At 42.1% G+C, this 12,502-nt stretch overlaps 1 protein-coding gene across 6 annotated transcripts in view; it reads right to left on the bottom strand.

The window, feature by feature from the left end:
• Positions 1–4,814: 4,814 nt before the first annotated feature.
• The window catches only part of LOC123774393 (serine-rich adhesin for platelets), a 29,492-nt gene continuing 21,804 nt past the window's right edge, over positions 4,815–12,502 (bottom strand). For all 6 annotated transcript variants that reach the window (XM_069307814.1, XM_045768628.2, XM_045768629.2 and 3 more), the window contains 3 exons: positions 10,910–11,062; positions 10,556–10,651; positions 4,815–10,232 (listed from right to left, as the gene is read on the bottom strand). In XM_069307814.1, coding sequence (XP_069163915.1) covers positions 7,929–10,232; positions 10,556–10,651; positions 10,910–11,062 — 2,553 coding nt within the window. In that variant the 3' untranslated portion in view covers positions 4,815–7,928. The remainder of the gene's footprint in view (positions 10,233–10,555; positions 10,652–10,909; positions 11,063–12,502) is intronic.

Here is a 12,502-nt window from a genome sequence, read left to right as displayed (position 1 = left end):
ATGATTATGAGTTAATGGTAGAGCCAATCATTTTGGTGACATTCTGATGCAGTCACCAAAACAATGCTCATTTCTCCTAATTTATGACCAAATTAGCAGTTATACAATGCATTATTTTCTCACTTGGGCATAGTTTACTACCAGTGCTATCATGTATAACTGTATGTAGCTTACCAGTACATGCAATAGGGCGTTGTAGGGTAAAATATAGCAGTAGAGACGCCAGCGTGACGGGACGCAATGACACGGGGCCGCCAAACACCATCTTCAATAAACATAAGGCTAGGCGTACCGCCTTATAGATCCCTGGCGTAGCCCCTTGTAAGTCCCTGGCGTAGCCCCTTGTAAGTCTCTGGAGTTTCCTCCGGGCTAGATTCACGAAGTTACGCAAGCACTTACGAACGTGTACATCTTTCCTCAATCTTTGACGACTTTGGTTACGTTTATTAAACAGTTTACAAGCATGAAAACTTGCCAATCAACTGTTGTTATTGTTATAAACAGCCTCCAGGTGCTTCGGAGCTCATTAACTGTTTAATAATTGTAAACAAAGCCGCCAAAGATTGAGAAAAGGTATATAGGTTCGTAAGTGCTTGCGTAACTGCTTCGTGAATCTGGCTCGTGTTGAAAACCCCCGGTTTAGACTGATTAGAATGTTTTAAAACTAAAATATGAATGCCTTCACCCCAGCAGGCGAGGTTTCCCGTGATGAAGGTGGTTCTACCTAAACAACTGTGTATAGACTTGTATAGTTCGATTATAAAAATAAGTATTTTCTATATAAATTTAAGTAATTTGTGTTAATTTGAGTATTATGTAATTATATAATTTAAGTGTAGTAAAAGTATAAATTTAAGCATTTTGAGTAAAAATTTATATACATATTTTGAGAATAATTTTAAGTATAAATTAAAAGGTATTTCAACTAGTTTATTTCGTTCAACAGAGCTCTACAAGAGCGGCATAGAGCCTTAAAGTTATTTACAGAAACGATTATTAAAGTTAATAATGTATATGATAAATTTTATATATATTGCTGACCAATATACATAAATTTGTATGTATATTGTTGGATGGGTACATGAACAAGTGCATTTTGTGTGTGTAGAGGTACACGTGTATGTAGCTTTTACAAACATATGTAGCTTACCACATAACATATGTACCAAACTTACCACATATGATACACATGTGTAACTTACTACGGAACTCCAGTACACTTACTGGAAGAGTTTTATGGTTCACTTACTGATGTATCTTACTACAAAACACTTACTGGAAGAGTTTTATGGTTCACTTACTGATGTATCTTACTACAAAACACTTACTGGAAGAGTTTTATGGTTCACTTACTGATGTATCTTACTACAAAACACTTACTGGAAGAGTTTTATGGTTCACTTACTGATGTATCTTACTACAAAACACTTAAGACACACTTCGGTTGTAGAATACTTGGGGTTCCTATGAACAACTTCAAAAACAAGCAATAACATCTAAATCTTTATAACAAATAAGCAAATAAAATCTGAATGGTATGTATAAAGAAATATACGTGTGGATACATACGTATACATGGATGGGTATATGAACAAGTGCCTTTGTGAATAAGCTTGTTTATATATAAAATGCGTGTGTATAAAGGCATGTATGCATATGTATATAAACAATCATACATGCTCTTCAAAACCAATAATTTATGGATACATTTCAAAATAATTAAACATGTTTTGTAGAGTGTTATACTCGAGTTTAATTTGTCTTTGTAATTGAAAGTTTCCTTTCGTAACCTAACCGAGTAAGTTAGGACTCCAAACAGAAAACGGGAGAGTGCATCACTTTCATGAGCCGATTTCATTTCAAATTGCGTCCATTTTGGGCTATATGCAACCCGTTCCCGCACTTTCGTATATTCAATATTGACTTATTAAATACGTGCATATGTGACTACTAAAATATTTACAATAAATTAGTATAACTAAAATATTCACAATAAATTAGCATGTCACATATGCACTTATTTAATAAGTCAATATTGACTAAGAAAGTGTGAGAACGGGTTGCTATATGGGCAAGCGAGCGAAAAGCGACGTAATTTTAAGAGGACGGGTTGGGCTGTGCACAGAGTGGTAGGGCAGTTAGCGCACAGTGGCAGTGCACAGGGCAGTTGCGCACAGTGGCAGTGCACAGGGCAGTTAGCGCACAGTGGCAGTGCACAGGGCAGTTAGCGCACAGTAGCAGTGCACAGGGCAGTTAGCGCACAGTGGCAGTGCACAGGGCAGTTAGCGCACAGTAGCAGTGCGCAGAGTGGTGGTGCGCAGGGCGGTTATGCACAGAGTAGCAGTGCGCAGGGCTACTATACCCAGAACAGGGGCCAGTATGGGGCGCACACACAGCGGATGTGCGACTAGGCTGACCCGCGTTCGCGTAACTTATAACATGGTAATTAATACTTATAATTTTCCAAATTACCATCCAAATTCTGAGTGTTAGAACTTCAGAGTCTTCAAATAATCGTACAAAAAATATTTTTTTATTGTTATGATTATTTTGTGTTATTTTATTTCTATTAATTCCTGGAAAGTAAATTTGATATATACATTAGTGCTCTAGACACTGTGGAGTTATAATACCACTTAGATTGTGAAGTGAATAATTAATTGGCTATTTAATACTTTATCCTATCTAGTGGGCGCAATATCCAGGATAGTGGTGTTGGCTCAGCATTGATTCTACGTTGGTCAACGTTTACTGAACGCTGTACGAACATTGCATCAAGGTTGGATCAAAGTTTACTGAATGCTATACGAACATTGCATCAAGGTTGGATCAACGTTTAACCAACGTTTCATTAACGTTTAATCAATATTAGATAAGCATGTAATCAACATTGGTTCAGCGTTTAATCAACATTGGAACATTGTTACACCAACGTCTTTGCCTGCGAGAAAGGGCTCGAGAAACTGAAGGTGGAGATGGTGTTGTATAGACCTATAATACATGTAGCAGACTTGTCCCATAATGTGGCGTTAATTGTATTGGGTAATTTCTCCTTGGCACCTCTGCTGGACTCTACTTGTATCTGTAAATGAACAAAGCCTAGTTATTTAAAAGCATAAGTTACAAATAATACAATTAGTTAAACGTTAATTAAGAAAATAATTGTAGCTATATATATATATATATATATATATATATATATATATATATATATATATATATATATATCGTGCTGTTTAGGAAGGATTACAATAAACTTATTTCAATTTCACTGAATAAGTCACTTTTTTTTATATAAGTCACAACTAATTAATAATCAACATTGTCTAGAATTATTTTATGTTAACATTTTAATTTTCTTCTTCCTAAAAAGCATAGCATATATATTTTTTCAGTACAAATAATAATGAAAAAGGAGGATATTGTTAAGCATGTATATATTATCTTAGAACTGTCACACTAAATAATACTTAAGATTAGTTATCGTGCACAAATGAGAAATATATAATAAAGTTACGTTTTATTCATTAATATATAACTCAAAAGGACACTCAAAAGCAAAGTTCATAGTGTCTTGTTTCAATGAACTCAGAATTTTAACATTATTATACCTTAAGGAGTTACTGTATTAAACTAAAATGTCCGCTGACTTTTTAAACCACTCCTGTAAAGAATGATATTCAAAACAGAGCAAGGAGATTAACGCAAATTAACAAAATAAGCAAAATAATATTGCGTTTGTTAGCAAGAAAACTGGTAATGGTGATGTCAACTGGAGTATGGTGGTGGCGGCGGCGTTCTTATGGTTGATGCGGCCGTATGGTGGCGATGGAATCCCAGCAGTGGTTGTATAATCCCAGCAGTGGTTGTATAATCCCAGCAGTGGTTGTATAATCCCAGCAGTGGTTGTATAATCCCAGCAGTGGTTGTATAATCCCAGCGGTGGTTGTATAATCCCAGCAGTGGTTGTATAATCCCAGCAGTGGTTGTATAATCCCAGCGGTGGTTGTATAATCCCAGCGGTGGTTGTATAATCCCAGCAGTGGTTGTATAATGTAGGCGATGAGTCACAGTAACATGGCTGAAGTGTGTTGACCAATCCACACCCTAGAAAATGAAGGGGCGACGACGTTTCGGTCCATCCTGGACCATTCTGGAGTCGATTCTTTCACAATCGACTTGAGAATGGTCCAGGACGGACCGAAACGTCGTCGTCCATTCATTTTCTAGTGGTTGTATAATCCCCGCAGTGGTTGTATAATCCCGGCGGTGGTTGTATAATCCCGGCGGTGATGGTGCAAAAAGCCACAATGTAGAAAAAAACAAGAGATGCCTTTTCACCCACAGGGTTATAAACCCCATGGAACCGCCTACCCGCCATATGAGCCGTAAATGCCAGTTGGAAAAAAATCATTAGGAACAATGGAAGGAATATCTGACAAGCCGCCTTCTTCTTGTCTCCGCCAATGATAGAGAGAGAGAGAGAGAGAGAGAGAGAGAGAGAGAGAGAGAGAGAGAGAGAGAGAGAGAGAGAGAATGTGCTACACTTAATCAACACTTATACTTAACCTTTATTAATAGCATTGCAATGTGCTTCCCCATCACCTAAAATGTGTATAAAAGTAAATAAAGAAACAAAATCATAGCTACTTAACATAGATATAACTAATCTGGAGATAACTTAAAAATATATACAGTATACAGAAGCCCCAAAGCCTAATCCACAAGAGTGAGGCCAACGCGTCTTCATAAATACAAAATTCGAGAATTAGTTATACACAATAATTGTAATTCTTGGAGAATGAAACTTCAAGATCATTTCTTTATCATTTGTTTTATGCAGATAATGAGGACATGCTGACAAACGAATCTTTATGACACTGTCTAGAATTTTCAGACATTTGGAGGACTACAGAAAAAAAACTATTATCATGCTTCGGGTGAATAATACTGACATATAAACTGATCAAAAAGCTATAATAGGTGAAAAGTACTATACACATTTATGAACATAAAGCTAGAAGCTAAAGTTGAGTCAATGTATTTGGTTTTGTAGTAAATTATTAACCAATTATTACCTAATAGCTGCCAGCGGGCAGAACATGCTAAAGTAACATTTAGTCAACGTTGGATCAATGCTTTAACAACGTTGGAGCAATGCTTAATCAGCGTTAACTTAACGTTGGATCAACGTTTAGTCAACGATGATTCATTATTGCACCAACGTTATTTTTTGCCCGTGCGACAACCAATCACTTTTTGAACAAACATCACATGCGTCAACTAATCACAGTGGAAAAATAAGACGTCATTTGCGTCAACTAACCATCAAACGTATTGATAGGACATCACATGCCAAGCGCTACTTCTAAAATATGCTACCCAGAGTCTAATTAACACATTGTAATACTGATTGTTTGTCATTATGTCATTGTTGACAACTAATTTCTCCTCCATTGCTACTGGGCAATGTGTCCATGACAGATTTAGTGACATCATGAAGCCTCATGGAACCGATTACAGGTTCGTTTTTTGCAGTATAATTTTCAAATATATTAGGTAGGCATACTTGCCTCACATGCATCTATATAATGCCCCGTCCTCCTGTTAAGACAGAGCCCCTGACGGCAATATTGTATATGTACACAGTACTAACTTTATATGTACACATTATTATTATTATTATTATTATTAATAATTGTATGTAATTGTTATAAACACAATATGAGCTTTAGACATGAAAACAGTCTGCAATATGTCCAAAAGGATAAATTATTGACCGTTTGATAATTAAATGACTATATATTATGTATGTGAATTTAAGTTTTTATATGTTCTGTCTTAACGGGAAGATGAGTTTATAGGTAAAATAGTTACAAAATTGAATACAGCTTCATGGAGTGATTATTTTTTTGTTGGTTTATCAACATGACCAAATAAAAAGTTAACCAATATAATACATCAACCAACAGTGAGTAATGATTAACTAAATCCATAGAATGCATTGGTCAATATTGACCAAAGAATAAATAAATCTACAAAATATATTATCAACATGTATATGGGAGCCAGGAGTGCTTACTTCATATCAATATCAAAAGACTAATATTGTTGACTGTGCTAAGTTAAGGTGATATGTTATAAATTCTGAAATGCGTTATCCAGTTCATTGTAATATTTTAGAAACTAATTATCTTGTGAGAAGGTGGCACTCCTCATCATAACAAGATGCTTCAATACATGTTCTTCACGTAATAATTAATAAAACATAACCCAACCCACAAATATGAAATGACATTTATGGTGTTTCGGTCCGTCCTTGAATCTATCAGATGTTAAGACCATACTACCAGACAAAAGTCCTGGGGCTAGATTCACGAAGACGTTACGCAAACACTTACGAGCCTGTTCATCTTTTCTCAATCTTTGGCGGCTTTGTTTACAATTATTAAACAGTTAATGAGCTCCGAAGCACCAGGAGGCTGTTTATAACAATAACAATAGTTGATTGTGAACTTTTCATGCTTGTAAACTGTTTAATAAATGTAACCAAAGCCATAAAAAATTGAGGAAAGATGTATACGTTCGTAAGTACTTACGTAACTGCTTCGTGAATCTAGCCCCAGGACGGACCGAAGCGTCGTCACTTTCCTTTGACTTCATGTGTGTAGGTTGTGTCAATTTTCAATTACGTTGTTGTGACATTCTCTGCAGTAATGAAAATACACTGGCCAACACTGTGGGCAGCTGGGCACAACCTAGCATCTATAATCTATCACTGTGTATAGATATATAATGCCACTGACAAAGACTACATAGTAAATAATTAATATATAGATCCTGTAATCGCCAAAGCCTGTGCATCAAGTTTATAAAGATATCATCTGGTCTACATCAACCTTGCACGGGTTGATGTGTTTTAGTAACAAGTTAATGTTACTGTCTGTCTTATAGGCGAGTCTTTAGTGACATGTTGTGGTGGCGTCTGTATCACTTATGTCTGTCACGTCTGTATATGTGTCTGTCACGTCTGTATCACGTGTCTGTCACGTCTGTATCATGTGTCTGTCACGTCTGTATCACGTGTCTCACGTCTGTATCATGTGTCTGTCACGTCTGTATCACGTGTCTCTCACGTCACCGGAATACAACTACACAAAGTCCCATAAGCTGTTTCCCATTCGTTGCCACCCTACGAGAAATGCAAATGTTCATATAATATCAGGAAATATCAGTCACCCATAAAGATACGGTGAAAGTGTAATAGAAAACAGAGTATTGTGGACGCTACTCTCACCATAACCGATCTGAGATAATGTTTTTAACATCATTATCCACAGAGATTAACATTGGAGCTTGAGTGAGGAGGAACAACAGGGACGGAGTTTACACATGCTAATCCTGTTTTTAACATTCACACCTGAATGTTAAAAACAATCGGTGTGAATATTCTTGTATCATCTGGCAGCTTGGAGCAGCATCACAACAGACCACGAACGAACACAAGGCGAACTTCGCAATACTCGAGCGTAACAAATTAGAATGCACAGTTACGAACGCACGGAATAATGAAGTTACATTTGGGATCGATAAACTATCAGATTTAAATGTTAAATTGGCGCGTCAACTATTCCTGTACAATCTTTATATGGCCAGGAAAATCAGATTCAATAACAAATACTAAAAACATTGTGCTTTTGTCTGTATGGTAGAAAAAGTGGGTGAGAGCCGCGTCAAGTTGATTATTATTGAAACCCTTTGTACAAAGAGAAAGGGATTACATTTACCAGTGATTATAACACAGGTGAGGAAAGGTAGATTTAAACGGGGGGTCCACCTAATATAGGCCAACAAGTGCCTGTTGTGGTAGTCCATAATTATGATGTATTAACGAACAAAGTGTATGATACATTGCCGTCAGGAAGCCCCTACGTGTCCTTACCAACCCCACCATCACTAGTCCTTCTGTTGTCAGTGGATGAGGTACTGTACCTGCTACTGGCACTGGTGGTGCTGGGAGAAGTACCACGGGCAGTATTGTACCTACTCTTTTGGCCAGCGGTACACATGTCACAGTCTCCTGTACCTGTCGACGACGACAAATACCTACTGCTAATGCCACTTAGCGTGCTGCCAGAACCGTACCTGGCGCCCACGCCACTAGAAGTCCGAGAACTGTAACTGGTTCCTAAGCCAGAGGTACTAGTACGAGATGAACTCCCACTAGGAGTTGGAGAACTGTACCTGCCTGTGGAGGCAGAGGTGCCGTACCTGCTACTCAGTGTGTTGCCAGAGTCACCAGTAGAGGAAGAAGAACCATATCTCCCACTGTATGAACCAGTAGAACTCCCAGCAGGGTCAGCAAGACCATACTTGCCAGAACCACTCGAGGGTCCAGGAGATCCGTACCTATCAGAAGAACTGTACCTACTACTCAGCGTGCTACCAGACCCGACTGTAGAAGTGGACGCGCCATACACACCAGACCCGCTGGTAGAGGACAGCGAACCATACCTGGAGCCAGAACTGCTCGAAGTGGGATTAGAACCGAGAGAACCTGATGTACCAAACCTGCTGGCCGTTGTACCACTTAAGGTGCTCCCAGACCCAGTGGCAGAAGAAACACTGTACCTGCGACTGAGGGCAGCCAGGCTACCAGCAGACCCTGTAGGGGAACTACCGTACCTGATCGGTCTTCTAGCAGGTGCTGGCGAGGTGTGCCTGCTGCTGCTGCTGCCAACGCCAGTTCCCAGCCCAGCGGTGATGGCGGAAGAGGAGCTGTACTTACTAGAGGAGTCACTTACGCCACTTCTAGTGGCAGAAGAGTCGCCATACCTTCCGGAGACGCCACTTCCTGCTGAAGAGAACCCACCGGGAGGAGCCGACGAGGAGCTGTACCTGGCACTAATACTGCTAGAGCTACTGGACTCTGATCCTCCTGCTGGAGTATAGGGGTCATACCTGCTACTTAGGTAACTGCTGCGGGCGGAGCCACCGTACCGGGAGAGTGAAGTCTCGCGTGTTCTGGCCAAGGAGGAGTCTCTGGTCGTGCCATACCGGGAAGAGAGACTGTCGGAGCCGCTGGAGCGCACGGAAGACGAGCCGAGACCGTCAGTAGATTTTAAGAATCTGCTGCGAATTGTAGTCGTCTCAGCGGGCTTGTCCTCCTTGGCCGGGATGGTGGTAGTGGCGGCCCATCTGCTCCTGCCGAGGGCACTTGTCGTCGTCGTCGTCGTCTCCTGGGACTGGGAGGGTCGTGGTCGTAGGTAGAAGGGCACGTCTGACGCGGCATCCTTTGACTCGCGTCTTCTCATGAATGGGTGCGAACCGGCACTGTCGTCAGACTTGGAGAACCTGCGGGCTCCGAACGGCGTCTCTTTGGTCTCCTCTCGTGAGCTGGTTCGCCACCTGTTGGTCTCCTGTGTGCTCTCCGTCGACGTTTTCCGGCTGCTGTAGGGAGAAGAATCTACTGTTTTTTTAGCAGTGTCCTCGTCCCTGCTCTTGGTTCTCCACCTGTTAGTAGAGAAGCTCTCTGGTTTGTATTCCTCCGTCTTTTTCTGACTCTTGTAAGAAGAGCCATCAGACTCACTCTTGTCTGCTTTAGGCCTAGTGAGCCACCTGTTGGTAGAGAAGCTGGTTGGTTTGTACTCCTCCACCGGAGACTTTTTGTACTCTGGTTCTGTTGTGTCTCTGCTCCTGGTTCTCCACCTGTTAGTGGAGAAGCTGTCCGGTTTGTACTCCTCCGTCGACGGCCTTCTGGAGGTAAAGTCGTTGCTCTCGCGTCTCCTACAGGGCGGTGGCGCCTCTGGGGTCTTCTGGTCATCTGCCGGGGGAGACCTCTTGCGGATCTTGAGCGAGACTTCTGGTCTGTGACGCCTGCGCCAGGGGTTGGTCTGGACCGCCGGCTGCGTCTCCTGGTCTTGCTCCTGCGGGCGGCGCCGACGTTGAGATGTCTCCTCACACTGATCCTCCTGGACATGAGGCTTCCGATGTGTGGTAGACACGGCAGCAGACGGGTCTTCCTCGCCCGTGTCCATCTGGTAGAGGAGCTCAGTGATGACGCTGGGCGCCGTGTCACCGTCACTCTCCTCCACACTCTTGCTGGGGTCCACCGCAGCCTTGATGAAGTGGAACTCTGCGTCTTCCGTCTCCACACAGTACAACCCGCCAGTCCCACCCCACAACTCCACTTCAGAGCTGCCGGAGCTCATCCGTACCGTCTTCACCACAACCTGAAACAACCACGATTGGTGAAAGTTATCCAAATCTCCACTAGAGCATTGTTACTTCAAAGACAGAAGAGTAAACATAAATGAAATCAAGTCCGAGTAGGAGACCGTTGTAAGAGTTCCACAAGGCACTCTCCTGGGACCTCTGTCTATCATACAAATAAACTGTTTAGATATAGGATTAAACGGCTGCTGACACAGCCACACCTGCTGACACAGCCACACCTGCTGACACAGCCACACCTGCCGACACAGCCACACCTGCCGACACAGCCACACCTGCCGACACAGCCACACCTGCCGACACAGCCACTACTCCCCCTCACCTTATAGCTCTGGTTGGCGATTATCCTCACCGGATGAAGAAACATGAGCCTCACGTCCGCAGTCTCCTGCTTCTCCCCGGAAACTCTGCAGTACGACTGATGACGTACAGTGCACGTACAGGGCGACGTACAGTGCACATACAGGGGGACGTACAGTGCCAGGCGGGAAATAAAGAAGAGACACATTGCGTAAGATTGTTGTACCATAAGCCTACAGAGTTATCGTTGCAGCGTAACTAGGCTAATCTAATGCATTTAGTGGTCAATACTGTGGCTTCAGACAACATACAGAATGTTACATTTATATGTATGCTGATACATGTGTGTGTATGTCCCACACGTGTGGTGTCTCACCTGTGTGATGTCGGACCACTGGTGGGTCTCCCAGGGTCCCTGGCAGTGGACGTTGATGCCCATGTCCGTACAGCTGAAGAGGAAGCCGAAGCCAACACCCAGCAACCGGATGTTCTTGTCCACCCGGAACCTCACCTCGTGCTCCTGGTAGATCTGCCGGGGGAGGTGCTGGGTGAGCTGGGAGGTGCTAGGTAAGCTGGGAGGTGCTAGGTCAGCTGCAGACATCTGCCTACATCTGTATACGTTTCCCTACACCTGTGGACGTCTTTTTTACACCTGTGGACATCTCCTTGCACCTGTGGACGTCTCCTTGCACCTGTGGACGTCTCTGTTACGAGCCTGGGTTCCTCAGTTGGAAACCAGAGGTCAAATTGAGCTAAATAAACTACCTTATATTATTTGATGCGCTTGTCGACGTGTGTCTGTTTGTATCTTCCCTGCCAGACGTAAGACGATTCTTGTTTCTCACAGAGCTTGTGGTTGATTATTAATTAATAAAATAGGCATCAACTATGTTTACAAATGATTAGAAAGTATTAGTAAAGTAGATCTGAGTAAACTTGGATATAGGGCTGCTGTACGATTAGCCGAGTAGTCGGCCGGCAGTGAGTCAGCTGGAGGAACCTGAAACTGGAGACGAGTCCTCCTTCTCTGGCTGGCGTTCGTGGTGTCGACATCTCTACTGAGTTGCTCTGCACCCCTCTACCCTTCCTTCTACTTCTTTCCCTTACCCTAAGTTCCTGTAACCACTAAGATAAGTACTTTGTATATAATCGTGCCAACTCTGGAATTGTAAGACTTGTGTAGACCTTGGGTAGTATTTGCCAGTGTTTTGGGCACCCCTAAGTGTTATGTTAGGGTGGGCTCACTACCCTAAGCTGCCTCAAGCTTCAAGTTCTTCACTAGTAGACTTTACCCTAGCTTGTGCTTTGTAAAACCTTGTATCCTGCTTATGTGGCTTTTTTTTTTTAGATATATACAAGAGTTGTTACATTCTTGTAGAGCCACTAGTACGCGTAGCGTTTCGGGCAAGTCCTTAATCCTATGGTCCCTGGAATACTATCCCCTGCCGCGAAGAATCGTTTTTTCATCCAAGTACACATTTTACTGTTGCGTTAAACAGAGGCTACAGTTAAGGAATTGCGCCCAGTAAATCCTCCCCGGCCAGGATACGAACCCATGACATAGCGCTCGCGGAACGCCAGGCGAGTGTCTTACCACTACACCACGGAGACTGTGAACGTAAGATAGTGTGATAAAGTAATTATTGTTGTGAATGTATATGGGGGGTTGTTAAGAGGGTTTAATAAATAAGTTAGTTTTAAAGGAGTAGCCATTCTTCCTGTGTAGAAGATCATGATCTACCTCTAGGCTGACATTGTCTTGTAGCCAATTAGTTAACACTGTTTATATCTTATTGGGGGCCGGGCCTTTATGATCTCCCATACTTGAGATACATCTTAATTCTAACTGCTGACCCTACTCCATAATACTAGACCCCCACATATCAGACTAGTAATTCTTAACAGTCTCCTTGCACCTGTGGACGTCTCCTTGCACCTGTGGATGTTTCCCTACACATGTGGACGTTTC

Source organism: Procambarus clarkii, chromosome 61 (assembly GCF_040958095.1).
Source record: "Procambarus clarkii isolate CNS0578487 chromosome 61, FALCON_Pclarkii_2.0, whole genome shotgun sequence".
Classification (NCBI taxonomy): domain Eukaryota; kingdom Metazoa; phylum Arthropoda; class Malacostraca; order Decapoda; family Cambaridae; genus Procambarus; species Procambarus clarkii.
Note: the sequence above shows the minus strand (reverse complement) of the source record. Positions and strands in the feature narration are given on the sequence as shown.